This window comes from Saccopteryx bilineata, chromosome 2 (assembly GCF_036850765.1).
Source record: "Saccopteryx bilineata isolate mSacBil1 chromosome 2, mSacBil1_pri_phased_curated, whole genome shotgun sequence".
Taxonomy (NCBI): Eukaryota; Metazoa; Chordata; class Mammalia; order Chiroptera; family Emballonuridae; genus Saccopteryx; species Saccopteryx bilineata.
In genome coordinates, this window is record NC_089491.1 from 168818275 (window position 1) to 168843755 (window position 25481).

The 25481-nt window shown below is 44.7% G+C and overlaps 2 protein-coding genes across 2 annotated transcripts in view; one reads left to right on the forward strand and one right to left on the reverse strand.

Moving 5' to 3' along the window:
* The window catches only part of TBC1D30 (TBC1 domain family member 30), a 148251-nt gene extending 140252 nt beyond the window's left edge, over window positions 1-7999 (reverse strand). Inside the window, exon 1 of the mRNA XM_066258370.1 lies at window positions 7925-7999. The gene's annotated coding sequence lies outside the window, so the exon portion shown is untranslated. The remainder of the gene's footprint in view (window positions 1-7924) is intronic.
* Window positions 8000-8033: 34 nt separating this feature from the next.
* GNS (glucosamine (N-acetyl)-6-sulfatase) overlaps window positions 8034-25481 on the forward strand; it is a 65632-nt gene continuing 48184 nt past the window's right edge. The window contains exons 1-3 of the mRNA XM_066258371.1: window positions 8034-8417; window positions 19670-19729; window positions 25263-25469. Coding sequence (XP_066114468.1) covers window positions 8202-8417; window positions 19670-19729; window positions 25263-25469 — 483 coding nt within the window. The 5' untranslated portion in view covers window positions 8034-8201. The remainder of the gene's footprint in view (window positions 8418-19669; window positions 19730-25262; window positions 25470-25481) is intronic.

Here is a 25481-nt window from a genome sequence, read left to right on the forward strand (position 1 = left end):
GATGGCTCTGCCCACATGGAAGCCCGTGGACCAGGTAATATTAATGTATGTTCGGGGCAGGCTGTGGGCAGGCAGGATCCTTGTAGCCTGGGGCTTGGTTTTAGGACTAAGCCTTCCCCACCCTTTTTTTTATAATCTTTTTTTAAATTTATTTTTTAATTTATTTTTTACAGAGACAGAGAGAGAGAATCAGAGAGAGGGATAGACAAGGACAGACAGACAGGAACGGAGAGAGATGAGAATCATCAATCACTAGTTTTTCATTGCACGTTGCAACACCTTAGTTGTTCATTGATTGCTTTTTCATATGTGCCTTGACCGCAGGCCTTCAGCAGACCGAGTAACCCTTTGTTGGACCCAGTGACCTTGGGTCCAAGCTGGTAGGCTTTTGCTCAAACCAGATGAGCCTGCGCTCAAGCTGGCGACCTCAGGGTCTCGAACCTGGGCCCTCTGCATCCCAGTCCAACGCTCTATCCACTGCGCCACCGCCTGGTCAGGCTTCCCCACCCCTTTTTTTTTTTTAATTGTTTTATTTATTTTTTATACAAAGACAGAGAGAGAGTCAGAGAGAGGGATAGACAGGGACAGACAGGAATGGAGAGATGAGAAGCATCAATCATTAGTTTTTCGTTGCGTGTTGCAACACCTTAGTTGTTCATTGATTGCTTTCTTATATGTGCCTTGACCGTGGGTCTTCAGCAGACTGAGTAACTCCCTGCTGGAGCCAACGACCTTGGGCTCAAGCTGGTGAGCTTTTGCTCAAACCAGATGAGCCCGCGCTCAAGCTGGCAACCTCGGGGTCTCGAACCTGGGTCTTCCACATCCCAGTCCGACGCTCTATCCACTGCGCCACCTCCTGGTCAGGCTTCCCCACCCTTTTTGATGTGGGGTGGTGCAATCCCATCATGCCTCAGATAAGTGACTTTGTATTAGAGACTTCCTTATTTTGTATATTGGATTAAAGGTTTTGATTTCTGCACTATAAAGTGGGGCAGACCGGGAGTTTGCGCTCTCAGTTCCTGAGATTAGCATTAGAGAGGAGAGGAGAGAAAGGCCATGTGGAGGAGGCCAGGAGAAGCAGCAAAGATGGCAGAATGCTGAAAGAGAAGCCAGTTAGTGCAGAGTTTGTGCAGAGAGGAAATGGGAAACAGAGGTGAATAAGACTGGTGAACTAGAAACCTTTGATTCTAGGAAACTCGGATAAGTCAGTAGCTTTGTGAGCACTGAATGAGTGGGTTTTGGAGCCCAGTGTGTGTTTTACTTGCCTGCCGGTGGAAGCTAGGATTAAAGATGATGACCCACCAGTTCTTGGCTCCATTGTTTCATTACCATCTGTCTGAATCTAATGCAAACCTGCATGTGAATGGCCACGATGGTGGTTCCTGGCCTTACAGAATGGATGTATAGGAACAGGCACAAAGTATGAAGATCTTTGTATGACATATTTATGCTCACCAGAAAACACTCACCACAAAAGAAGCACTAAACAATGAATTAGACAAAATAGTTTAGTTAATTGTTAGCTATCCTTTGTCAGTGGCTACACAAGTGCTGACATGAAGGCACCTCACTCTCAAAAGATGTCACTTGAGTACAGGTGAGAAATCAGAATTTTGGTTCCCTGCTGATATGAAGGGAGCAATCACAACTTTTCTTTTTACTATTGCAAAGGAAAGGTTATATCCTGTTATTTTGAAATCTAGTGTAGTAATAATTAAATATTCATTAAGCCATAGTCAGATTAGAAGATCTCTGAAGTTCCTTTAAGCATTCAAATTTCTTTTTTTTATTATTTATTCATTTTTAAAGAGGAGAGAGAGAGAGAGAGAGGATAGACAGAGAGAGAGAAGGGGGGAGGAGCTGGAAGCATCAACTCCCATATGTGCCTTGACCAGGCAAGCCCAGGGTTTCGAACCGGCAACCTCAGCATTTCCAGGTCGACACTTTATCCACTGCGCCACCACAGGTCAGGCAAGCATTCAAATTTCTTGATGTCAATGCCATTCAACATTAATAGCTGTTATGTATTGACTGTCTATTATGTATTACTATGCATTTCCTAAGGTCTGTCTAAAGCTGATGAGCTTTTAGAAATACCAGAATCCTGTTTTTACTTCTCATCCCAACTGTTTGAATTGAAAAATAAGAATCTTTTTCATGTATAGTTATTAAAGTGAAAATAGATTTCATTATATTCTAAGCATGTAAAAAGTGTAATCAGCAGATCTAGAGCAAAAAACAAGCTACTGTGAGGAGAAGCTGAAACACAGCCATGACCTTTTACATTCTCTCGTGACTCGAGAATAAGTAATCCCTGAAGAATTAAAGTAAAAGGTTAACTGCCAGATTTTACAAATCAGCCATTGCAAGAATAATCAAAGCTTTCTTCATAGCAATTCAGTCTTTACTTGTGTGTCTGCATATGCTAAAAAAAAAAAAATTATCCAATTATCAAAAATGTTGGGAGTCTTGTTAAGGTAGTTTTATTTTTTTATTTTATTTATTTATTTCAGAGAAAAGAGAGAGAGAGAAGGTGGGGAGGAGCAGGAAGCATCAACGCCCATATGTGCCTTGACCAGGCAAGCCCAGGGTTTCAAACTGGCGACCTCAGCGTTCCAGGTCAAGGCTTTATCCACTGCACCACCACAGGTCAGGCTTGTTAAGGTAGTTTTAAATAGCGGGTGCCAGAAGGTTACCAGCACGACCCTGATGCCAGTTTGGAAATAATTTAAATATTCACAGTTTGTATCTTCTACACTAGATTTACATAGATTGCAATTGTACTCAGCTTTGAGATAGATGCTTCTTAGCTCCTTGTAAACATAATGCAGTATTGGACCTTATATCTGGTATAAAATAAGTAGTATAATTATTTAAATTTTAAAACTAAAGAGCCAAACAAATTAAAATACTGATTATCATCAGTAGCATAGCTAACCATAGTTAATTTTAGCTATTATCTTTAGTCATGATCAGTTTGAAATCATGTTATTAGACCAATCATTCTTTCTTCTATCCTTCCAGTCACCAGGCAGGAGTAGTGTAGTATACACAAATGGGCTTCTCTTTGTTATTTCTAGGGTTCTAGTTAATGGAATTCACTTTTCTTAGGACAGTTGGTAATTGGTTGGTCCTATCTCTAGTTTTCACTTTAATTCAGTTAATTAATTCGACAAATATTTACTGGGTACCTATAATGTGACAGAGACTGTTCTAGGTAGTGGGCACACATCAGTAAACAAAACAAACAGAAATTCCCACCTTTAGCAGTTTACACTTTATTGATGTGGAATTCCAGCTGGTTGTGGTGAGTTCTAGACCTGAACCACCTGCCTTGGTTGAGGTTCAGGCTCTGTGTAGCTGTACTTTGTTGCTGGCTTTTTGTCTATGGGACTTAAAACACTTGTCTAGTGAATAATCACTCTTGAAAAATGGGAAGTCCACTTTCTAAGGGAAGAGCTGTTGAAGAATCACCTGCTAGGACTTCTGCTGTATGTACATACTAAAATTACAAGTCCCTATCCTACAAATTTCTATCTTGCTGGACTATAATTACCCAGGACCATTTACAGTTAAACTGGCCAACTTGGGACTTTTTTTTTTTTTTTAATTTTTATTTTTTAGGACTTTATTTATTTTAGAGAGGGGAGACAGAGAGAGAGAGAGAGAGAGAAGGGGGTGGAGCAGAAAGCATCAACTCCTATATGTGCCTTGACCAGGCAAGCCCAGGGTTTTGAATCGGCGACCTCAGCATTCCAGGTCGATGCTTTATCCACTGCACCACCACAGGTCAGGCCTTGAGACTCTTTTGAAATCCCCAAGTTAGTCTATCTGCATAATCAATTAGAAAAAAACTACAAAACTAAGCAATGATCCCATCTCAGCCCTTAATGGAAGCACCTATGCTATTGGTTGAAATAGCTGGAGATTTAAAAGATAACGTTATTCATCCGCTGTTGAACATCTAGGTTGCTTCCATATCTTGACCACCGTAAATAATGTAGCAGTGAATATAAGGGTGCATGTATCTTCTCGGATTAGTTTTGTTTTCTTTCAATAAACACCGAGAAGTTTAATTGCTGGGTCCTTCTCTGTCTCTTAGCATTGCCTTTGTTTTATTTTATTTTATTTTATTTTATTTTATTTTATTTTTGTATTTTTTCTGAAGCTGGAAATGGGGAGAGACAGACAGACAGACTCCCGCATGCACCCGACTGACCGGGATCCACCCGGCACGCCCACCAGGGGCGAGGCTCTGCCCACCAGGGGGCGATGCTCTGCCCCTCCGGGGCGTCGCTCTGCCGCAACCAGAGCCACTCTAGCGCCTGGGGCAGAGGCCAAGGAGCCATCCCCAGCGCCCGGGCCATCTTTGCTCCAATGGAGCCTTGGCTGCAGGAGGGGAAGAGAGAGACAGAGAGGAAGGAGAGGGGGTGGGGGTGGAGAAGCAAATGGGCGCTTCTCCTATGTGCCCTGGCCGGGAATCGAACCCGGGTCCCCCGCACGCCAGGCCGACACTCTACCGCTGAGCCAACCGGCCAGGGCACATTGCCTTTGTTTTAAAGTCTATTTTGTCTGATACAAGTATTGCTATCCCAGATTCTTTTTTTTTTTTTTCATGAAGTATCTTTCCCATCCCTTTCCTTTCCGTCTATATATATCTTTCAATCTGGAGTCTCAGATTGGGAAGCACAGCATTGGGCTGTTTGACAAAATAGAAAGAAATGGTTAGAACAAGGCTGTAAATTTGACCCTAAAAGAAACTTATGGGTAGGTTCAAATGAGCAGCTACTCCTCCCAGATTGCATACACCATCACATATTACAATATGAACGCAGCTTAACTCACTGGAATGCTGACAAAATGGTTTTATGGGGGAAAATAATACTACTGGAAGCCATTTCCTTAGATAACTTCCCAGGTAGAGCAAAAATACCAAATCTTGCCAAAGCACAGCCTGGAAAGCCCCTTTAAACCTCTATGTCCATACACCGCACTGATGCTCTATCCACTGAGCCAACTTGCCAGGGCCCTGAAGATCTTAAGATGAAAATCTCTGAACAACTGAATACCACACTAGAATTTTCATTCTTGGATTGAAGCAGATGGTACCTGATGTAGACAGCTCTCCCAAGATCTCAGACCAGGACAGTCAGTCATACATGATTCCACATACAGCAACCCTTTCACTTGTTCTTCACTTTGCACACCTTTGTTACATTTACCGATTTTATTGCTGTCATAACTTTTTTTTTTGACTGAACAAAACTCTTGAAGAAACATTCTTCCTTTTTCTAGCTTTTTTAAAAATTATTTTTATTTATTCATTTTAGAGGAGAGAGAGAGAGAGAGAGAGAGAGAGAGAGAGAGAGAAGGGGGGAGGAGCAGGAAGCTTCAACTCCCATTTGTGCCTTGACCGGGCAAGCCCAGGGTTTTGAACCGGCGACCTCAGCATTCCAGGTCAACGCTTTATCCACTGCGCCACCACAGGTCAGGCCCTTTTTCTAGCTCTTCAGTCTGATTTCAAGATAACATACAGTACTTGGATTCTTATGTCTGCTGATTGCAATGACTACCCTGTTTGTCCTTCAACACCCTTTTGCTCCCATTATCCAATAATTATCCAACAGGACTAATTTAAGTGACTGTTGGATATACAACTGAGCTAACAATACTCATGATAAACTAGAATTGATGGCTTGGCCCTTAAGTCTTGAAAGCTTACAAAATCTAACTGGACATAACTCCAGATTTCAAGTCCTTTTTTATTCTCAAACTTCAAAAAATGCTGGTGGAACATATGACCTTCCTGTAGCCAGATCCATTCATAAGGTCCTCCAAAACCTGCAAAGGAATACCCATAAATCCAGTCAGGGCTCTTACTGCTAACTTGTCTGTTTTGAAAATATAAATGGTTCAGGTATAATCTTGGGTTTTGTCCCTTTAAAAATGTAGAACTGGCCTGACCTGTGGTGGCACAGTGGATAAAGCGTCGACCTGGAATGTTGAGGTCGCCGGTTCAAAACCCTGGGCTTGCCCGGTCAAGGCACATATGGGAGTTGAAGCTTCCTGCTCCTCCCCCCCTCCTCTCTCTCTCTCTCTCTCTCTCTCCTCTAAAATGAATAAATAAATAAAAATAATTTTTAAAAATGTAGAACTGCCTGACCTATGGTGGCGCAGTGGATAAAGTGTCAACCTGGAATGCTGAGGTCACCGGTTCAAAACCCTGGGCTTTCCTGGTCAAGGCACATAGGGGAGTTGAAACTTCCTGCTCCTCCCCTCTCCCTCTCTCTCTCTCTCTCTCTAAAATGAATAAAGTCTTTAAAACAAACAAACAAACAAACAAAAAAACCATAGGCCCTGGCCGGTTGGCTCAGCGGTAGAGCGTCGGCCTAGTGTGCGGAGGACCCGGGTTCGATTCCCGGCCAGGGCACACAGGAGAAGCGCCCATTTGCTTCTCCACCCATCCGCGCCTTCCTCTCTGTCTCTCTCTTCCCCTCCCGCAGCCGAGGCTCCATTGGAGCAAAAATGGCCCGGGTGCTGGGGATGGCTCTGTGGCCTCTGCCTCAGGCACTAGAGTGGCTCTGGTCGCAACATGGCGACGCCCAGGATGGGCAGAGCATCGCCCCTTGGTGGGCGTGCTGGGTGGATCCCGGTCGGGCGCATGCTGGAGTCTGTCTGTCTCTCCCTGTTTCCAGCTTCAGAAAAATGCAAAAAACAAACAAACAAACAAACAAACAAAAAACATTAGGGGCCTGACCTGTGGTGGCGCAGTGGATAAAGCATCGACCTGGAATGCTGAGGTCGCTGGTTCAAAACCCTGGGCTTGCCTGGTCAAGGCACATATGGGAGCTGATGCTTCCTGCTCCTCCCCCTGTTCTCTCTCTATCTCTCCCTCTCTCTATCTCTCCCCTCTCTCTCTAATAAAAATGAATAAATAAAATCTAAAAAAGTAAATAAATAAAAAAAATTTTAAAAAAATTAGGAAAAAAAAAAATGTAGAACTATGCCTGCCCAGGCAGTGGCGCAATGGATAGAGCGTCCAACTGGGATGCGGAGGACCCAGGTTCCAGACCCCGTGGGCTCATCTGGTTTGAGCAAGGCTCACCAGCTGGGACCCAAGGTCGCTGGCTCCAGCAAGGGGTCACTCAGTCTGCTGAAGGCCCGTGGTCAAGGCACAAATGAGAAAGCAATCAATGAACAACTAAGGTGTCGCAAGGAAAAACTGATGATTGATGCTTCTCATCTCTCCGTTCCTGTCTGTCTGTCCCTGTCTATCCCTCTCTCTGACTCTCCCTCTGGCTCTGAAAAAAAAAAAAAATTCACTGAGAAATACTAGGGTAAGTTTAGAAAATTCACCAAGGAATATCAGACTGTCAGTATACACTAAATTGGTGGTGACTGAAACCACTACTAACAGCTGAGGAAGAAACAGAGCTGACCTGGAATACAGCTCCAAAATAAGAGCTGAGTTGCCAAGAAAATTAAAGCCGATTAAATGTAAGGGTCCTCACTTGGTGTGCCTTGGCTTGGGGATTGAATACGGTAAAACCCAGACTTTGCCAACCAGCTGATCTTACTATCTCGTGGGTGGTTTTCCTCCTTTATCTTAATCACTTTCTGTTGGCTGGTTCCCTTCTCCTTTTCATCTCTGTTCCGTTTTTTTTTTTTTTTGTTTTTGTTTTTTTATTGATTTTTAGAGAGAGGGAGAGAGAAAGAGAGAGAAGGGGTAGGAGCAGGAAGCATCAACTCCTATAAGTGCCTTGACCAGGCAAGCCCAAGGTTTCGAACCGGTAACCTCAGTGTTCCAGGTCGACGCTTTATCCCACTGTGCCACCACAGTTCAGGCCTCTGTTCCGTTTTAATGTCGGCCCCAAGCGCTCGGGTGGAGCCTAAGCTTACGGCTGGCCCGCGCCAAATTCCTCACCATTCCTGGCCACTTCCGAGTTTCCCTCCTGGCCGCTCCTGGCCGCCTTCCTTTCGGTCCGCAGCCCCGCCCCTCCGCGGCCTCCTGCCACGTGACTTACGGCGCGCTCCACCCCGTCCGCGGCTCACGTGATCGCGCCGGGGAGAAAACGCTGGACCCGGATCCCCGGCCTTCGCCGTCCAGCTTTTTCTTCCTGCGGTTCTTGGGTGCTTCTCTGGTCAGCCAGCTGCGCGTCCCCACGCACCGTCCGGGGCTGCCCCCCGGAGCCCTGTCCGCCATGCGGCTTCTGCCTCCGGCCCCAGGCGCGCCCCAGCGGCACAGCCCGCGCCATCTGCCCTCCTACAGCCTCGCGTTGCTGCTGCTTCTGCTGGGAGGCTGCCTGGGGGTCTCCCGGGGGGTCTCCCGGGGGGTCTCCCGGGGAGCGGCGGGCTCGCGAAGGCCCAATGTGGTGCTGCTGCTCACCGACGACCAGGACGAAGTGCTCGGCGGCATGGTAACTCTTCTCTGTCTGCCCCGCCCTTCTCTCTCTCTCTCTCTCTCTCTCTCTCTCTCTCTCTCTCAGGCTGACTCTCCGGTTTCTTGCCCTCTTATCCCATCCCCACCCCGACTTCTGGAACTGGCTGCCCTGACCCCGAGTAGGTTTGCTTCTGCTGCGCCCGGCCCAGGACGCGTGTCGGAGGGGCGGTGGGACTCATTTCCTCTTCTTGCTCCCGTGTCTCTTGGAGATCGACACGCGCGCTGCCCAGAGCTTCCCCTTGGGACCTTGCTGCTGTGGGGTGTGCGTCCTCTTCACCTGACGCCCAGGTGCACGCCGGTAGGGGTGGGCTGCCCAAGGAGGAGCAGTTGTCGCCTAAACATATGCAAGCCTTGCCTTTTGGATTAGAGGGCAAGTCCCGCCCCGGGTCTGAGGACCTAGGCCACCTCTGCCTTTGTCCCTGGTTACAGTGTCGGTGCCTGATATTTATAAAGTAAGTGCTGAAATGAACTGATCAGGTGGGGAGATTGTCGAACTGTTCAGGGTGTGCTTTCTTTCACAGGAATCAAGAAAAAACAATAAGCCTAATTGAACACCTGGCTGATGTTTCGATACTGTCAGGGTTGCATTTTCTTCCTCCCTCCCTCCCTCCCTCCCTTCCTTCCTTCCTTCCTTCCTTCCTTGCAGCGCCTCATTTAGATGTGTCTGAAGTCTTGGAAGCTTGACTACCCTACATTCTTTTACAAATGGAGCTTGAGACTTGTTTGGAGGTTCTAGCAGGGGAGCGCAGCTACTCATATACCCTTGACCAAAGAATGGTCTTCTCTAGCGGGGAAGGTCGTCCTCTTCCACCGAGCGCGCAGCTTCGAGAGGGACGCACATGGAGTGGTGAGGGAGGAAGGGGACACCCGCCTAGCCAGCCAGATCAGCGAATCAACCCTGGCAATCAATGGGGTGACAGATGTCGCAGCCAGATCGCCCTCACATCCCAGGGTTGCATTTTCTATCAAATGGGTATTGTTAAAGACTTCATTCTTTCCCGGGGTTAATTTTGCTTCTGTAACTTAAGAGTCTTGAAGTTTATGAACCTCGGGGGTAGCCACACGACCTCCTACTCAGGGAGGTCCAGAAAGTGGTTTGCCTGTGGCACATAAATAGCGAGGTAAAAGTCCTGGCTAGTGCTCTGGTCCTGGTCATGGTATTCCTCTTTTTAAAAATAAGTGCTTTGGCCCTGGCCGATTGGCTCAGCGGTAGAGCGTCGGCCTGGCGTGCGGGGAACCCGGGTTCGATTCCCGGCCAGGGCACATAGGAGAAGCGCCCATTTGCTTCTCCACCCCCCCCTTCACCCCCCCCTTCCTCTCTCTCTCTCTCTTCCCCTCCCGCAGCCAAGGCTCCAATGGAGCAAAGATGGCCCGGGCGCTGGGGATGGCTCCTTGGCCTCTGCCCCAGGCGCTAGAGTGGCTCTGGTCGCGGCAGAGCGACGCCCCCTGGTGGGCATGCTGGATGGATCCCAGTAGGGCGCATGCGGGAGTCTAACTGTTTCTCCCCGTTTCCAGCTTCAGAAAAATACAAAAAAAATAAATAAATAAGTGCTTTGGGCCCTGGCCGATTGGCTCAGTGGTAGAGCATCGGCCTGATGTGCAGGAGTCTGGCATCTGCTTCTCCACTCCTCCCCCTCTCCTTCCTCTCTGTCTCTCTCTTCCCCTCCTGTAGCCAAGGCTTCATTGGAGCAAAGTTTGCCCGGGCGTTGAGGATGGCTCCTGTGACCTCTGCCTCAGGAGCTAGAATGGCTCTGGTTGCGGCAGAGCAACGCCCCAGATGGGCAGAGCATCGCCCCCTGGTGGGCATGCCGAGTGGATCCCAGTGGGGTGCATGCGGGAGTCTGTCTGACTGCCTCCCCGTTTCCAACTTCAGAAAAAAAAAAAGTGCTTTGCCTGACCAGGCAGTGGCGCAGTGAATAGAACCTCGGCCTGGGACACTGAGGACCCAGGCTCGAGTGGAATCCAAGGTGGCCAGCTGAGCGTGGGATCATAGACATGACCCCATAGCCGCTTACTTGAGCCCAAGCGTTGCTGCCTTGAGCAAGGGGTCACTGGCTTGGCTGGAGCTCCCCCTCCACAAGGCCCATATGAGAAGCAATCAATGAACAACTAAGGTGCCATAACTATGAGTTGGTGCTTCTCATCTCTCTCCCTCCCTGTCTCTGTTTATCCATCTCTCTGTCTCTCAAAAAAGAAAGAAAGAAAAGAAAAAAAGAATAAGTGCTTTATTGTTTTCTTCCTTCCAGTTCTTTTTTTGCTTTCAGCAAAATACTGAGATTATAAAAACACTTCAGGCAAGAGGTTCCTAACTTTTACTGTGTGGTAACACTCTAGCTCTGTGTCCTTCATCCTGCTGATTTCTGCCCATAAGTGAATTGTGAAATTGGTTTATTAACTACCAGCATTTTCGCTTTTCTGTGGGATAGAGTAAAATAGAAAATGTGTGTGTGGTACATGTGGTAAAGGTAAGCATATTCATATATATATATATATATATATATATATATATTTCTAGGCTGTGAGTTAAAATATTTCTTTAAGAAATACTTTTTTCTTTAATTGAGAAGAGGGATGAGAGAGAGAGAGAGAGAGAGAGAGAGAGGGAGAAAAGCATCAACACGTTTCACTTAGCTGCTCCACCTAGTTGTATATTCACTGAATTCTTATACATGGCCTGACCGATGATTAAACCAGTGACCTCTGCATGCTGGGGCACACTTTATCCACTGAGCCAACCTGCCAGGGCAAAATATTTCTTACTCGAGGCTGTGTTAAAGAATATGAGAGTCTTGCCTGACCTGTGGTGGCGCAGTGGATAAAGCGTCGACCTGGAAATGCTGAGGTTGCCTGTTCGAAACCCTGGGCTTGCCTGGTCAAGGCACATATGGGAGTTGATGCTTCCAGCTCCTCCCCCTTCTCTCTCACTGTCTCTCTCTCCTCTCTCTCTTTCTTTCTCCTCTCTAAAAAAAATGAATAAATAAAATAAAAAAAAAAAGAATATGAGAGTCTTTTCTAGTTGATGTTTAAGATGCTTGCATTTTGACTCCACACTTCCTGCCACATATGCCTCTTTGCCTTTTAACTTCTACTCCGCCACATTGACATTTAAGGGTCTTGATTTATTTGCCCTCCTGGATTATACTTTGTTTTTTCCACCATTCCAACAGCTATACTTATCCTCTGCGTAAAACTCCTTGTTTTAAAAAATAAAATAAAATAAAATATCTTTCATGTCCTTGGAAAGTATTTTATCCAGAAAAAGCAAACTGCCTTCATCAAAAATTAGTAATAGGGCCTGACCTGTGGGGGGCAGTGGATAAAGTGTCAACCTGGAAATGCTTAGGTCGCCGGTTTGAAGCCCTGGGCTCGCCCGGTCTAGGCACATATGGGGGTTGATGCTCCCTGCTCCTCTTCCCTTCTCTCTCTCTCTCTCTCTCTCTCTCTCTCTTTCTCTGTCTGTCTCTCTCTCTTCTTCCTCTCAGATGAATAAATCAAATCTTTAAAAAATATTTAAAAAATTAATAATAGTTAAAGCATCAACCTGGAATGCTGAGTTAGCTGGTTCAAAACCCTGGGTATGCTCAGTAAAGGCACATACTGGAAGCAACTACAAGTGGATGCTTCCTGTGCTTCCCTTCCTTCTCTCTCTCTCTCTCCCTCCCTCCTCTCCCTAAAAAAAAGTAATAATAATTAAAAAAATTAATAAGAGAGGAGGCCCTGGCCAGTTGGCTCAGTGGTAGAGCATCGGCCTGGCATGCAGGAGTCCTGGGTTCGATTCCCGGCCTGGGCACACAGGAGAAGCGCCCATCTGCTTCTCCACCCCTCCCCCTCTCCTTCCTCTCTGTCTCTCTTCCCCTCCTGCAGCCAAGGCTTCATTGGAGCAAAATTGGCCCAGGCACTGAGGATGGCTCTGTGGCCTCTGCCTCAAGTGCTAGAATGGCTTTGGTTGCAATGGAGCAATGCCCCAGATGGGCAGAGCATTGCCCCCTGGTGGGCATGCCGGTGGAATCCCAGCGGGGCGCATGCAGGAGTCTGACTGCCTCCCCGTTTCCAACTTCAGAAAAATAAAAAAAAAAATTTTAATAATATCATAGTTTAGTGGGCCCGACCAGGTGGTGGCGCAGTGGATAGAGCGTTGGCCTGGGATGCCGAGGACCCAGGTTCGAGACCCCAAGGTCACCAGCTTGAGCGCAGGCTCATCTGCTTTGAGCAAAAGCTTACCAGCTTGGACTCAAAGTTGCTGGCTCGAGCAAGGGGTTACTCGGTCTGCCGAAGGCTCACTGTCAAGGCACACATGAGAAAGCAATCAGTGAACAACTAAGGTGTTACAATGCACAATGAAAAGCTAATGATTGATGCTTCTCATCTCTCCGTTCCTGTCTGTCCCTGTCTATCCCTCTCTCTGACTCTCACTCTTGTCTCTGAAGAAAGAAAAAAAAAAGTGTCTTCCTGAAACAACAAGGTTACAGGTTTGATCACCTGTGAGGGCACACACGGGAAGCAACCAGTTAATGCATAACTGAGTGGAACAACAAATGAATACTTCTCCCTCCCCTCTCTCTCCCTTCCTCTTTCTGTTTCTTTAAAAAATCAATAAAAATTGGCTCTGGCCGGTTGGCTCAGCGGTAGAGCGTTGGCCTGGCGTGCGGAAGTCCCGGGTTCGATTCCCGGCCAGGGCACACAGGAGAAGCGCCCATCTGCTTCTCTACCCCTCCCCCTCTCCTTCCTCTCTGTCTCTCTCTTTCCCTCTGCAGCCAAGGCTCCATTGGAGCAAGGATGGCCCAGGCGCTGGGGATGGCTCCATGCCTCTGCCTCAGGCATTAGAATGGCTCTGGTCGCAATAGAGCGACACCCCGGATGGGCAGAGCATCACCCTCTGGTGGGCGTGCCGGGTGGATCCCGGTCGGGCGCATGTGGGAGTCTGTCTGACTGCCTCCCCATTTCCAGCTTCAGAAAAATACAAAAAAAAAAAAAAAATCAATAAAAATTAAGCCCTGGCCAGATGGCTGAGTCGGTTGGAGCATTGTGCTGTAGCATGTGCGTTCCTGATTCATCCCTGGTCAGGGGACATACAGGAGCAAGCTCAGTGTTGTTCTTTCTCTTGCTTACATGTAAGGTGTGGTGTTTAGAATTCAGTTTCTTCAATTTTTTTTCTTTTTTTTTTTTACAGAGACAGAGTCAGAGAGAGGGATAGACAGGGACAGACAGACAGGAACGGAGAGATGAGAAGCATCAATCATTAGTTTTTCATTGCGCGTTGCGACACCTTAGTTGTTCATTGATTGCTTTCTCATATGTGCCTTGACCACGGGTCTTCAGCAGACTGAGTGACCCCTTGCTCGAGCCAGCGACCTTGTGTTGAAGCTGGTGAGCTTTTGCTCAAACCAGATGAGCCCACGCTCAAGCTGGCGACCTTGGGGTCTCAAACCTGGGTCCTCCGCATCCCAGTCCGACACTCTATCCACTGCACCACCGCCTGGTCAGGCAGTTTCTTCAATTTTTGTAGACCACAGATGTGGTCTTTGTATACGTATTCGAGGTCTCTTTCCCTTAGCGTGTTAATCATATTTGCTGCTTTAAACCATAGCACATTCTTTTCTATAGGTGTTACTTTACACTGGAAAAAAGAGCCAAAATTGAGTGGAGGGAACAAGTCAAAGTTAATGCCCCAGCTCTCTTGGAGAGAATTCTTATGTAGGCTTGTCCAGAACATTTTAATTTTATTTTATTTTTATTTATTTATTTTTTTTGTATTTTTCCAAAGCTGGAAATGGGGAGGCAGTCAGACAGACTCCCACATGCGCCCGACCGTGATCCACCTGGCATGCCCATCTGGGGCTTCGCTCTGCTGCAATCAGAGCCACTCTAGCGCCTGAGGCAGAGGCCATAGAGCCATCCTCAGCGCCTGGGCAAACTTTGCTCCAGTGGAGCCTTGGCTGCAGGAGGGGAAGAGAGAGACAGAAAGGAAGGAGAGGGGGAGTGGTGGAGAAGCAGATGGGTGCTTCTCCTGTGTGCCCTGGCCGGGAGTCGAACCCGGGACTCCCACACGCCAGGCCGACGCTTTACCACTGAGCCAACTGGCCAGGGCCCAGAACATTTTAAAACTAGTTGTCAAACAGACTTGAAGGGGAAGCTAAGACATAACAGCATTTGAGATTCCGCTTGGAGCCAGAGTGTGAGGTATTTATACTTGTGCTTCAGTTACTACAGGAGTCCTCTGCTGTAGGTATTGTCCTTACCTTAAATGAGGAGACTAAAATTAGAAAGGGTTAAGTAACTTGGCCAAGTTCCCTATAGCTAATGAGGAACAGAACCTGGTGTCTTTTGATCTCAGAGTCCCATGCTTTTTCTCCTGTTTGAGAATACTCTGGTAATATTGACTTGTCAGTGGCATTCCACATACCCACATCAGCATACTTATACCATAGAGCAGGGGTCGGGAACCTATGGCTCGTGAGCCAGATGTGGCTCTTTTGACGGCTGCATCTGGCTCACAAATCTTTAATAAAAAATAATAACATTAAAAATATAAAACATTCTCATGTATTACAATCCATTAATTTCCTACCGCTCATGTTCATGGCTGCGGGTGGCTGGAGCCAATCACAGCTGTCCTCTGGGACAACACCAAATTTTTATTGGATAATGCATAACATACAGGGTTTGTTGTATGGCTCTCACAGAATTACATTTTAAAATATGTGGCGTTCATGGCTCTCTCAGCCAAAAAGGTTCCCGACCCCTGCCATAAAGATTAGAGATTCTTCAGGTGACATTCAGGAGCACCAGTGGGGTCATGAATCTCCTTAATTTGCATGTATTACTTTGTGTATATTATCTTCATTTTTGTAGAGAAAGAAAGGTCTGTAACCCCAAAATACATAGATTATGAATTGCCATCATAGTTGGCAAAATAAACAGTAGTCAGTCCCCCAGACTAACTCCGGTGAAAGGATTATAACACTTGTGTGATTGTGGTTTAATGTGGAATCTTTCATCTTTGAAATAGTCTTTTATGTAGTAATCTATTTCTTTATTTTACTTGAATGTTATTATGGTATGGTGGACATACTGTTCATCACAAAAGCACAGGTTGCTCTTTTTAAAATTATTCACTGTAGAAAAAGTGACATTATCAAAATTTCAAGGAAGTTGGCCCTGGCCAGGTGGCTTAATAGATAAAGCATCGCCCCGGCACACCAAGGTCATAGATTGGATCCATAGTCAGGGCGTGTACGGGAAGCAATCAGTGAGTTCACAACTAAATGGAACAAATTGATGCTTCTTTCTCTCTCTCTCTCTCTCTCTCTCTCTCTCCCTCTCTCCCTCTCTCCCTCTTTTCTCTCTCTCTCAGAAAGTGAGGGAAAGAGCTATAATGAAATGTAGAAAAATAAATATATCATGTCTTTGCTTAGAGCAAAGTGGTTTTCCATTGAAAAAGGAGGAAAAGTTAGCTATAGAATTATCAGAATTGTCACAACTTTATTTCAGAGTAGGTATACATGGGAGCTAGGAAAGTAAATGACTCCTTAGAATTTTTACGGAAGGGATTTTGCTTCGGCTGAGTCAAGTAACGTATTTCTCCATATGTGAGTGTAAGATTGGCTGCTTCATAAAGAATGTATGGCCTTAACCTCACCAGCTACCACCTGGTAGCATTCAGTTAGTGTGGACACAGACACATTCAGTACAGTGTGGTTTTCTTGTTTGGGACTTGTCTGGTTAAGCACAGATTTTATGTTTATCACTTGTACTACTACTATTAGTAGTCTAACGATGATGGTTAATAATGTAAATCTCTTAACACTGAACTCTGGGTTCCTGTGCAGCCCTGCATCACCCTCCGGCTTCTGCCTAACTCTCTGACTTTGTCTTATCCTGTGGTCCTCTTTACTTACTACACTGCTTCTGCCACACTGGCTTTCTTTCTATCCTTTACATGTGCCTCTTTCCTCCTCTGGCTGCCTTTGTACAATACTTGCTGTTTACTCAGCCTATCAGCACCTTATCTTTGACTTTTTGCATGGCTGACTCCTCATCATGTGACTCTCAGTACTGGTTACCTCCTGAAAGAGGCCATTCCTGACCTACCATCTAAAATTATTTCCACCTTTCCTCCCAACCAGCTGTAAGCACATCATGCTGATTTATTCTTTTCATAGCACTGCCCAAAATGGTTGTTTACCCATTAGTCATTTAAGTCTCCAATAGTACAGGGGTCATCAGGGCAGGACAGGAACCTTCTATCTTTTGTCCACCATTGCCAAGACCAATGCCTGGCACAGATTAAGGGTTTTGTTTTTTGGGTTTTTTTTTTTTTTTTACAGAGACAGAGAGAGAGTCAGAGAGAGGGATAGACAGGGACAAACAGACAGGACCAGAGAGATGAGAAGCATCAATCGTTAGTTTTTTGTTGCGCATTGTGACACCTTAGTTCAGGGGTCCCCAAACTGCGGCCCCCTGAGGCCATTTATCCGGCCCCTGCCGCACTTCTGGAAGGGGCACCACTTTCATTGGTGGTCAGTGAGAGGAGCACAGGATGCGAAGTACTGTATGTGGCTGTGCCGCAAAGTGCGGCTTCGCTCATGTACAGTACTACTTCTGGTGACACAGGACGCACGCATCAGGTTTCCAGAAGCGCGTCATATTATGCACATCCGATCTGCGGCTGCGGTGCCCCACATTGAAATACTGGTCAATTTGTTGATTTAAATTTACTTGTTCTTTATTTTAAATATTGTATTCCCTTTTTTTTTTTTACTGTAAAATAAGATATGTGCAGTGTGCATAGGGATTTGTTCATAGTTTTTTTTTTATAGTCCGGCCCTCCAATGGTCTGAGGGACAGTGAACTGGCCCCCTGTGTAAAAAGTTTGGGGACCCCTGCCTTAGTTGTTCATTGATTGCTTTCTCATATGTGCCTTGACCGCAGGCCTTCAGCAGACCGAGTAACCCCTTGCTCGAGCCAGCAGCCTTGGATCCAAGCTGGTGAGCTTTCCTCAAACCAGATGAACCCACGCTCAAGCTGGTGACCTCGGGGTCTCGAACCTGGGTCCTCTGCATCCCAGTCCGATGCTCTATCCACTGCGCCACCTCCTGGTCAGGCACAAATTAAGTTTTTGGTTTTGGGGTTTTTTTTTGTATTTTTCTGAAGTTGGAAACGGAGAGGCAGTCAGACAGACTTCCGCATGTGCCTGACCGGGATCCACCGGGCATGCCCACAAGGGGGTGATGCTCTGCCCATCTGGGGTGTTGCTCTGTCACGACCAGAGCCATTCTAGCGCCTGAGGCAGAGGCCACAGAGCCATCCTCAGCGCCTGGGCCAACTTTGCTCCAATGGAGCCTTGGCTGCGGGAGAGGAAGAGAGAGACAGAGAGGAAGGAGAAGGGGAGGGATGGAGAAGCAGATGGGTGCTTCTCCTGTATACCCTCCTGGGAATTGAACCCGGGACTCCTGCACACCAGGCTGACACTCTACCACTGAGCCAACCGGCCAGGGCACAAATTAAGTTTTTAACAAATGTTTTATAATCACACAGTATAGTCTTACTATAAATCAGATATTGCTCAGTAGCTTTGTTTATTTATCAGACAGTTTGATGATTAAGTCTCTTATAATCAACTCACATGGTCCTTTTCCTCACTTACACTTTGCATTCTCATTTTCCTCCCTGTGTCCTCACTGTAACTCAAATTCTTCTTCCAACTAATGTTTTATTCTGCACAATGTGCTGTACCTGAGGGTAACACCCAGTATGTTTTATGGAAGATTATAGCTGGGACTTTGCTTCTGAACTTACATATCTCTAGCATTTCCTGAGAACCTGTTATGTATCTATTGAACAAATTATCAAAGCTCTTCTTGAATAAGTTAGAATTCTCATCCTTTTGATCTTAATGGGTTTCTTAGGTCTTCTACTATCTGTGTAAAACAATGGGGAACAGTCATTTATGCAATACTGAAAATGAGGCTCTTATTAACAGTTATATTTTTGGATTATCTTTAGGGAGTTATTATACAACAAAATACACTTAAAGCTGTATTCATTATGGTCTTAGATTTCAAAGGTACTTGGAAATCATCATGAACTGATTCAAAACATCTAAAAGGAGCCTCTTCAATGGTTCTTTCTTGCTCTGTGGAATCTGAATAGAGATTATTTCTTCAGATTTATGTTCCTTTTTATTTGTGTTTAAATCACCACCTTCATACTTTTATCCTCACTCTAGGATTTCATGTTAATTATTCTCTATACTTGTCAGGGTCTTAGATTTTTGAAAGTAGATAAAAAACAAAGATATAAACAAAGTAACTTCTGACTAGTCTTTTGCTTCGCAGGGTTCTTTGTACACCTGTTCGCCACTGGGTTCAAGATCTTGCCTGAGGTGGTGATTTGTCTAGTGCAGACAGCTGTGAGTTTATAGTTGCAAAGTGTACATCTATCTGGGCTCCACCACTGAATGTCTGATAGAGTTAGTCTCTGAGCCTTAGGGTCTTGCTTGCTTTCAGAACCTAAGTGTTATATTGTAATTGTTTTAAAAGGTGGAAGGCACCTGATCAGCCAGTGGCGCAGTGGATAGAGCATTGGACTGGGATCAGAGGACCCAGGTTCGAGACCCCGAGCTCACCAGCTTGGACCCAAGGTTGCTGGCTCGAGCAAGGGGTTACTCGGTCTGCTGAAGGCCCACATTCAAGGCACACATGAGAAAGTAATCAATGAACAACTAAGGTGTCACAATGCGCAACGAAAAACTAATGATTGATGCTTCTCATCTCTCTGTTCCTGTCTGTCTGTCCCTGTCTATCCCTCTCTCTGACTCTCTCTGTCTCCGTAAAGAAAAAAAAAAAAAAGGTGGAAGGCTCCCATATCCTGCTTTTAAAGATGAATTAATGGAGATAGTTCTGCCCTATCTCATAATAGGATTGGTGACAAATGAGATAAGGGCACAAAATTTCATTACATTGAAGTTGGCAGTGCTGGAATAATGCCATCAGCTGTGAACTTTTACTTCCTGCAAGCATTTTGAACCCCTGAACTTCTACATAGGAAAGAGCTGACTAACCAAACCTGTTTGCTTCATCTCCAGAATCACTCTCTTGGCTGTTTCTTAGTGTTAGAAGGAACTGATTGGTTGGGAGTAAGAGGTTGAGATAAGATGCAAAAAATTTTGGTCTGTGTGTTGTAGTTTATTGGCAGAAATAGTTTAACAGATAATTATTTACTTTACAGACACCACTAAAGAAAACCAAGGCTCTCATCGGAGAGATGGGGATGACTTTCTCCAGCGCTGTAAGTTTTGAAGCTAATTTAATTTTCTCAGACTTTAATTGTGTTTATATCCTAAGAAGAAATTCTCTTTTGGGTACCCTATGTGGTTTTTTCCTAGTTAAACCTGATCTGAAAGAGAGACTTTATTTAATGTGGGTACCCTATGTGGTTTTTTCCTAGTTAAACCTGATCTGAAAGAGAGACTTTATTTAATGTAATATAAATTCTGTTCATTGAAATAGTACTTCCTACCCATTGAAAATTAACTGCGGGTATTTTCTAAACCAGTCTAACCTACAACCCAGAACTAGAGAATTTTATTTCAAACCTGACTATTTGAAGTTTGAAAATGGATTGTAAGAATCAAATAACATATATGCTATGAAAACTATTGTGTGGTATAAACTTGCGGGCCCATTTAGCCCTGATAGCCAAACCTGACAAAGATAATAGCAACAAAACAAAATCAACAGCTATTTTATGTGTGGGCGTGTATCTGTGTAAAACATAAATATATGTATATAAACATTTTTTTAAAGATTTTATTTATTCATTCTAGGGGGGGGGGGGAGCAGGAAACATCAACTCCCATATGATCCTTGACCGGGCAAGCTCAGGGCTTTGAAGCAGTGAGTTTAGCGTTCCAGGTCGATGCTTTAGCCACTGTGCTACCACAGGTCAGGTGATATATAGACATATTTGCAAATACTTAAAGAACACTTAACAAATTTAAGAACCATGCACATCCACAAGTAAGTGGTAGTCTAGCTTAATATCACGAACTCCATTGAACAACAGCCTAGTGTTGTGCTTTAGAGCACTGACTGGAGCCAGATTGCCTAATTTATTTGGGGGTTTATTTTTTCTTTTTCTTGCTTGTTTTTTTAAGAGAGAGGAGGAGAGATAGTGAGACAGACTCCTGCGTGTGCCCCGAACGGGATCCACCCAGCATTACAGTCTGGGCTAATGCTTAAATCAACCGAGCTATTTGGAAGGGGAGGAGGAAGCAGATGGTCACTTCTCTTGTGTGTACTGACCAGGTATTGAACCTCGGATGTCCATATGCTGGGCCAACTCTATCCACTGAGCAAACCAGTCCAGGCCCGAATTGCCTAGTTTTAAATGCTCTTTGCCTCTTTTCTAATTATGTGACTTTAGGCAAGTTATTACGCTTTCTGACCCTTGTTTTCCGCATTTGTAAATGGGAAAACCTATATCAGGGTTTTTGTGAGGTTAAGTGAATTGACGCATAACAAGCACTTAACATAGTCAGTACAGTCGTCCTTTGGTATCTGTGGAGGGTTGGTGCCAGGACCACCCCTTACTCCTACAGATACCAAATCCATGGATGCTCAGGTTGCTTGAATGAAATGGTACAGTATTTGCATGTAACCTGTGCACACACTCCCATGTACTTTAAGTCAGGGGTCCCCAAACTACGGCCCACGGGCCTTATATAGCCCCCGCCGCACTTCTGGAAGGGGCACCTCTTTCATTGGTGGTCAGTGAGAGGAGCATGTTCCCATTGAAATACTGGTCAGTTTGTTGATTTGAATTTACTTGTTCTTTATTTTAAATATTGTATTTGTTCCCGTTTTGTTTTTTTACTTTAAAATAAGATATGTGCCTAGCGTGCGGAGGACCCGGGTTTGATTCCCGGCCAGGGCACACAGGAGAAGCGCCCATTTGCTTCTCCACCCCTCCGCCGTGCTTTCCTCTCTGTCTCTCTCTTCCCCTCCCGCAGCCAAGGCTCCGTTGGAGCAAAGATGGCCCGGGCGCTGGGGATGGCTCTGTGGCCTCTGCCTCAGGCGCTAGAGTGGCTCTGGTCGCAACATGGCGACGCCCAGGATGGGCAGAGCATCGCCCCCTGGTGGGCAGAGCGTGGCCCCTGGTGGGCGGCCGGGTGGATCCCAGTCGGGCGCATGCTGGAGTCTGTCTGACTGTCTCTCCCTGTTTCCAGCTTCAGAAAAATGAAAAAAAAAAATATATATGTGCAGTGTGCATAGGAATTTATTCATAGTTTATTTTATAATCCAGCCCTCTCAACGGTCTGAGGGACAGTGAACTGGCCCCCTGTGTAAAAAGTTTGGGGACCCCTGCTTTAAGTCATCTGTAGATTATTTACCATACCAATTGCAATGTAAGTGCTATGTAAATAGGTGTTATACTGTATTGCTTAGGGAATCACGACAAGAAAGTCTTTACATGTTCAATACAGACGCAGCCGCATCATAGACCTAACTACACAGTTCATGTCAACAATAGTGTGACCTTCCCCCCGCCCTGAATACTTTCTATATGTGGTTGGTTGAATTTGCAGATGGATACAGACCCACAGATACGAAGCGCTGACTCTACAATATAATAATGGTGGTTATTATATTGTCTACCAACATGGAATCAATGTTGAAAGAAGGCTAATTATATGTTCATCTCAATAGATGCTTAAAATCCCTTGAGATTTTAGCATCCTTTCCTGGTAATTTTTTAAACTGTTAGAAGAATACATCCTTATGATGAGTACTTCAAACAAATTAGTACACCTGTAGTTAAGGTGAAAGACTCAGGTCACACTGCTGTTGGGGACGACAAGACAGGACATAATACCTCTCACTTAATGTTCTGAGCTATCTAGTTATTGGGTCTTACATAATTAAGAGGTAGAACTGCCTGACCAGGCAGTGGAGTAGTGGATTGAGCAGTGGATTGAGCATTGGATTGAGACGCAGAGGACCCAAGGTCACCAGCTTGAGCCCAAGGTCGCTGGCTTGAGCAAGGGGTCACTTGGTCTGCTGTAGCGCCCCCCCCCCCCCGTCAGTGCACATATGAGAAAGCAATCAATGAACAACTAAGGTGCCGCAACAAAGAATTGATGCTTCTCATCTCTCTCCCTTCCTGTCTGTCCTTATCTGTCCCTCTCTCTGTCTCTGTCACAAAAAGAAGAAAAGAGGGGCCACAAAAAGAAATGAAAAAATAATTTTTTACTTTTTTTAATGAAATATTTTATTATTTTTATTTATTTATTTGTTTTGTTTTGTTTTTTTTACAGGGATCGAGAGAGAGTCAGAGAGAGGGATAGATAGGGACAGACAGACAGGAACGGAGAGAGATGAGAAGCATCAATCATCAGATTTTTTGTTGCCGTTGCAACACCTTAGTTGTTCATTGATTGCTTTCTCATATGTGCCTTTACCGCGGGCCTTCAGCAGACCGAGTAACTCCTTGCTTGAGCCAGCAACCTTGGATCCAAGCTGGTGAGCTTTTTTTTTTTTGCTCTAGCCAGATGAACCCGCTCTCAAGCTGGCGACCTCGGGGTCTCAAACCTGGGTCCTCCGCATCCCAGTTCGATGCTCTATCCACTGCACCACCGCCCGGTCAGGTAAAAAAATAAAATAAAATTTTTTTTTTAACTTCCATATACCAGTTAGAGAAATGTGGGGGAAGAAAATATTCCCATTCATGGAGCAGGACAATATAGACTAGGAATAGCTGGTGATGTCCATAATGGCTATTTAAAACCTCTATAAAGTTACAGAACTTTGTGAGTGATACAATAAAAATACTTACTATGAAGACATGCACATTACTTTCTGTGGGAAGACACAATATTATAAAATGTTTATAATCAGTCAGAATCCCAGTGCGATTATTTTATGTGATTACAAAGTTAGATGGAATAATAAGTAGGTTAGAACAATTAGGGTAGTTTTCTTAAAGGAAGAAAATCAGAATCCCCATGAGATTATTTTCTGCTGAATTAAGTGAATCCAAAGTTATATGGAATAAAAAGTATATTAGAACAATTAGAATAATTTTTTTAAAGGAAGATATTGCTGTACTAGATACTAAAATGTAATATGAAGATATAATAAACAATGTGGTATTGGCCAAAAATTAGACCAGGAAGCAAAAAAGGGAACAAATTAAGAGTTGCCAGTTTAAAAACTACAAAAGTCAAACATTTAACAAAATTAAAAGGCAAAAGTAAAAAATGAGAAGTAAAAAAAAAAAGAAATGAGAAGTATTTGTAACATGAATAAATCCTTACTTAAGTCAAATTTTATGTAACAAGAAGCCAGCAGCCCAGGAGGAGAAAAATGAGCAAAGCACGTGAACAAACCATTCATATAAACACAATTGGTCAGTGTGTATGTGGAGAATGTTCATCACTAGTATTTAAAAATATCAAATCCGCCTCACCAGGCGGTGGCGCAGTGGATGGAGCGTTGGACTGGGATGCAGAGGACCCAGGTTCGAGACCCAGAGGTCGCCAGCTTGAGCACAAGCTCATCTGGTTTGAGCAAAGCTCACAAACTTTGACCCAAGGTCACTGGCTTGAGCAAGGGGTTACTCAGTCTGCTGAAGGCCCATGGTCAAGGCACATATGAGAGGGCAATCAATGAACAACTAAGGTGTCGCAACAAAAAACTGATGATCGATGCTTCTCATCTCTCTCCGTTCCTGTCTGTCTGTCCCTATCTATCCCTCTCTCTGACTCTCTCTCTGTCTCTGTAAAAAACAAACAAACAAAAAAACATTAAAATATCAAATCCAATATGAAAGGTTAAATAAATACTAAGTATTTTAAAGGGATAATATGTAATTTTGGCAAGGATGTGCTTGAATGAGCCTTCCTTCCCTGCTGGTGCAAGTATAAGCTACTGTTACCCTTTTGTAAAATGGCTTGGGATATGTGGTAATTACACAAATATTATTGGATAGAATGGGATATGTCTATATTGATGATGGTAGCCAATAGAAACATAATTAAGGTAGGAAAAATTTGTCTTCCATGCATAAAGTGATACAAGAAACACATAAAGCTACAGATCAACCTAAAAATGACATTCTATTTCTCAGCTACCATAAATCTAAGTCTTTGGCTAGGATCACACTGTGCTCTTTTTTTTTTAAGATTTTATTGCCTGACCTGTGGTGGCGCAATGGATAAAGCATCGACCTGGAAATGCTGAAGTCGCTGGTTCAAAACCCTGGGCTTGCCTGGTCAAGGCACATATGGGAGTTGATGCTTCCTGTTCCTCCCCCCCTTCTCTCTCTCTCTCTCTCTCTCTCCTTTCTAAAATGAAAAAATAAAAAATAAATTAAAAAAAAGATTTTATTTATTCATTTTAGAAAGGAGAGAGAAAGAGAGAGAGAGAGAAGGGGGGAGGAGCAGGAAACATCAACTCCCATATGTGCCTTGACCAGGGAAGTCAGGGTTTCGAACCAGCGACCTCAGTGTTCCGGGTCGATGCTTTATCCACTGCGCCACCACAGTCAGGCCACACTGTGCTCTTTGAGGTGAGGTTAGAATAGCATTGTATCGTCTTGTACAAAGAAACCAGCTGAAATAGAAATCTGTTTTGTGTTTTTTTTCCTGTTATACTGTCTCTACAATGTTACTTAAAGCATCTCAGTAAGTGTGTCATGTGTAAAGAAAATCTCTATTCCATAGGAAACTAGCAATATTGAGCATCTTTATTCTCTTTAGAAATGATGAGAAATCCATCTTTCTTGTGTAAGTTGGTCCTTTTTACTTCTGTTTCCTTTGTAGTATGTGCCAAGTGCTCTTTGCTGCCCTAGTCGTGCCAGCATCCTGACAGGGAAGTACCCACATAATCATCACGTTGTTAACAACACGTTGGAGGGAAACTGCAGTAGTAAGTCTTGGCAGAAGATCCAAGAACCAAATACTTTTCCAGCAATTCTCAGATCAATGTGTGGTTATCAAACCTTTTTTGCAGGGAAGTACTTAAATGAGGTATGTTGAATG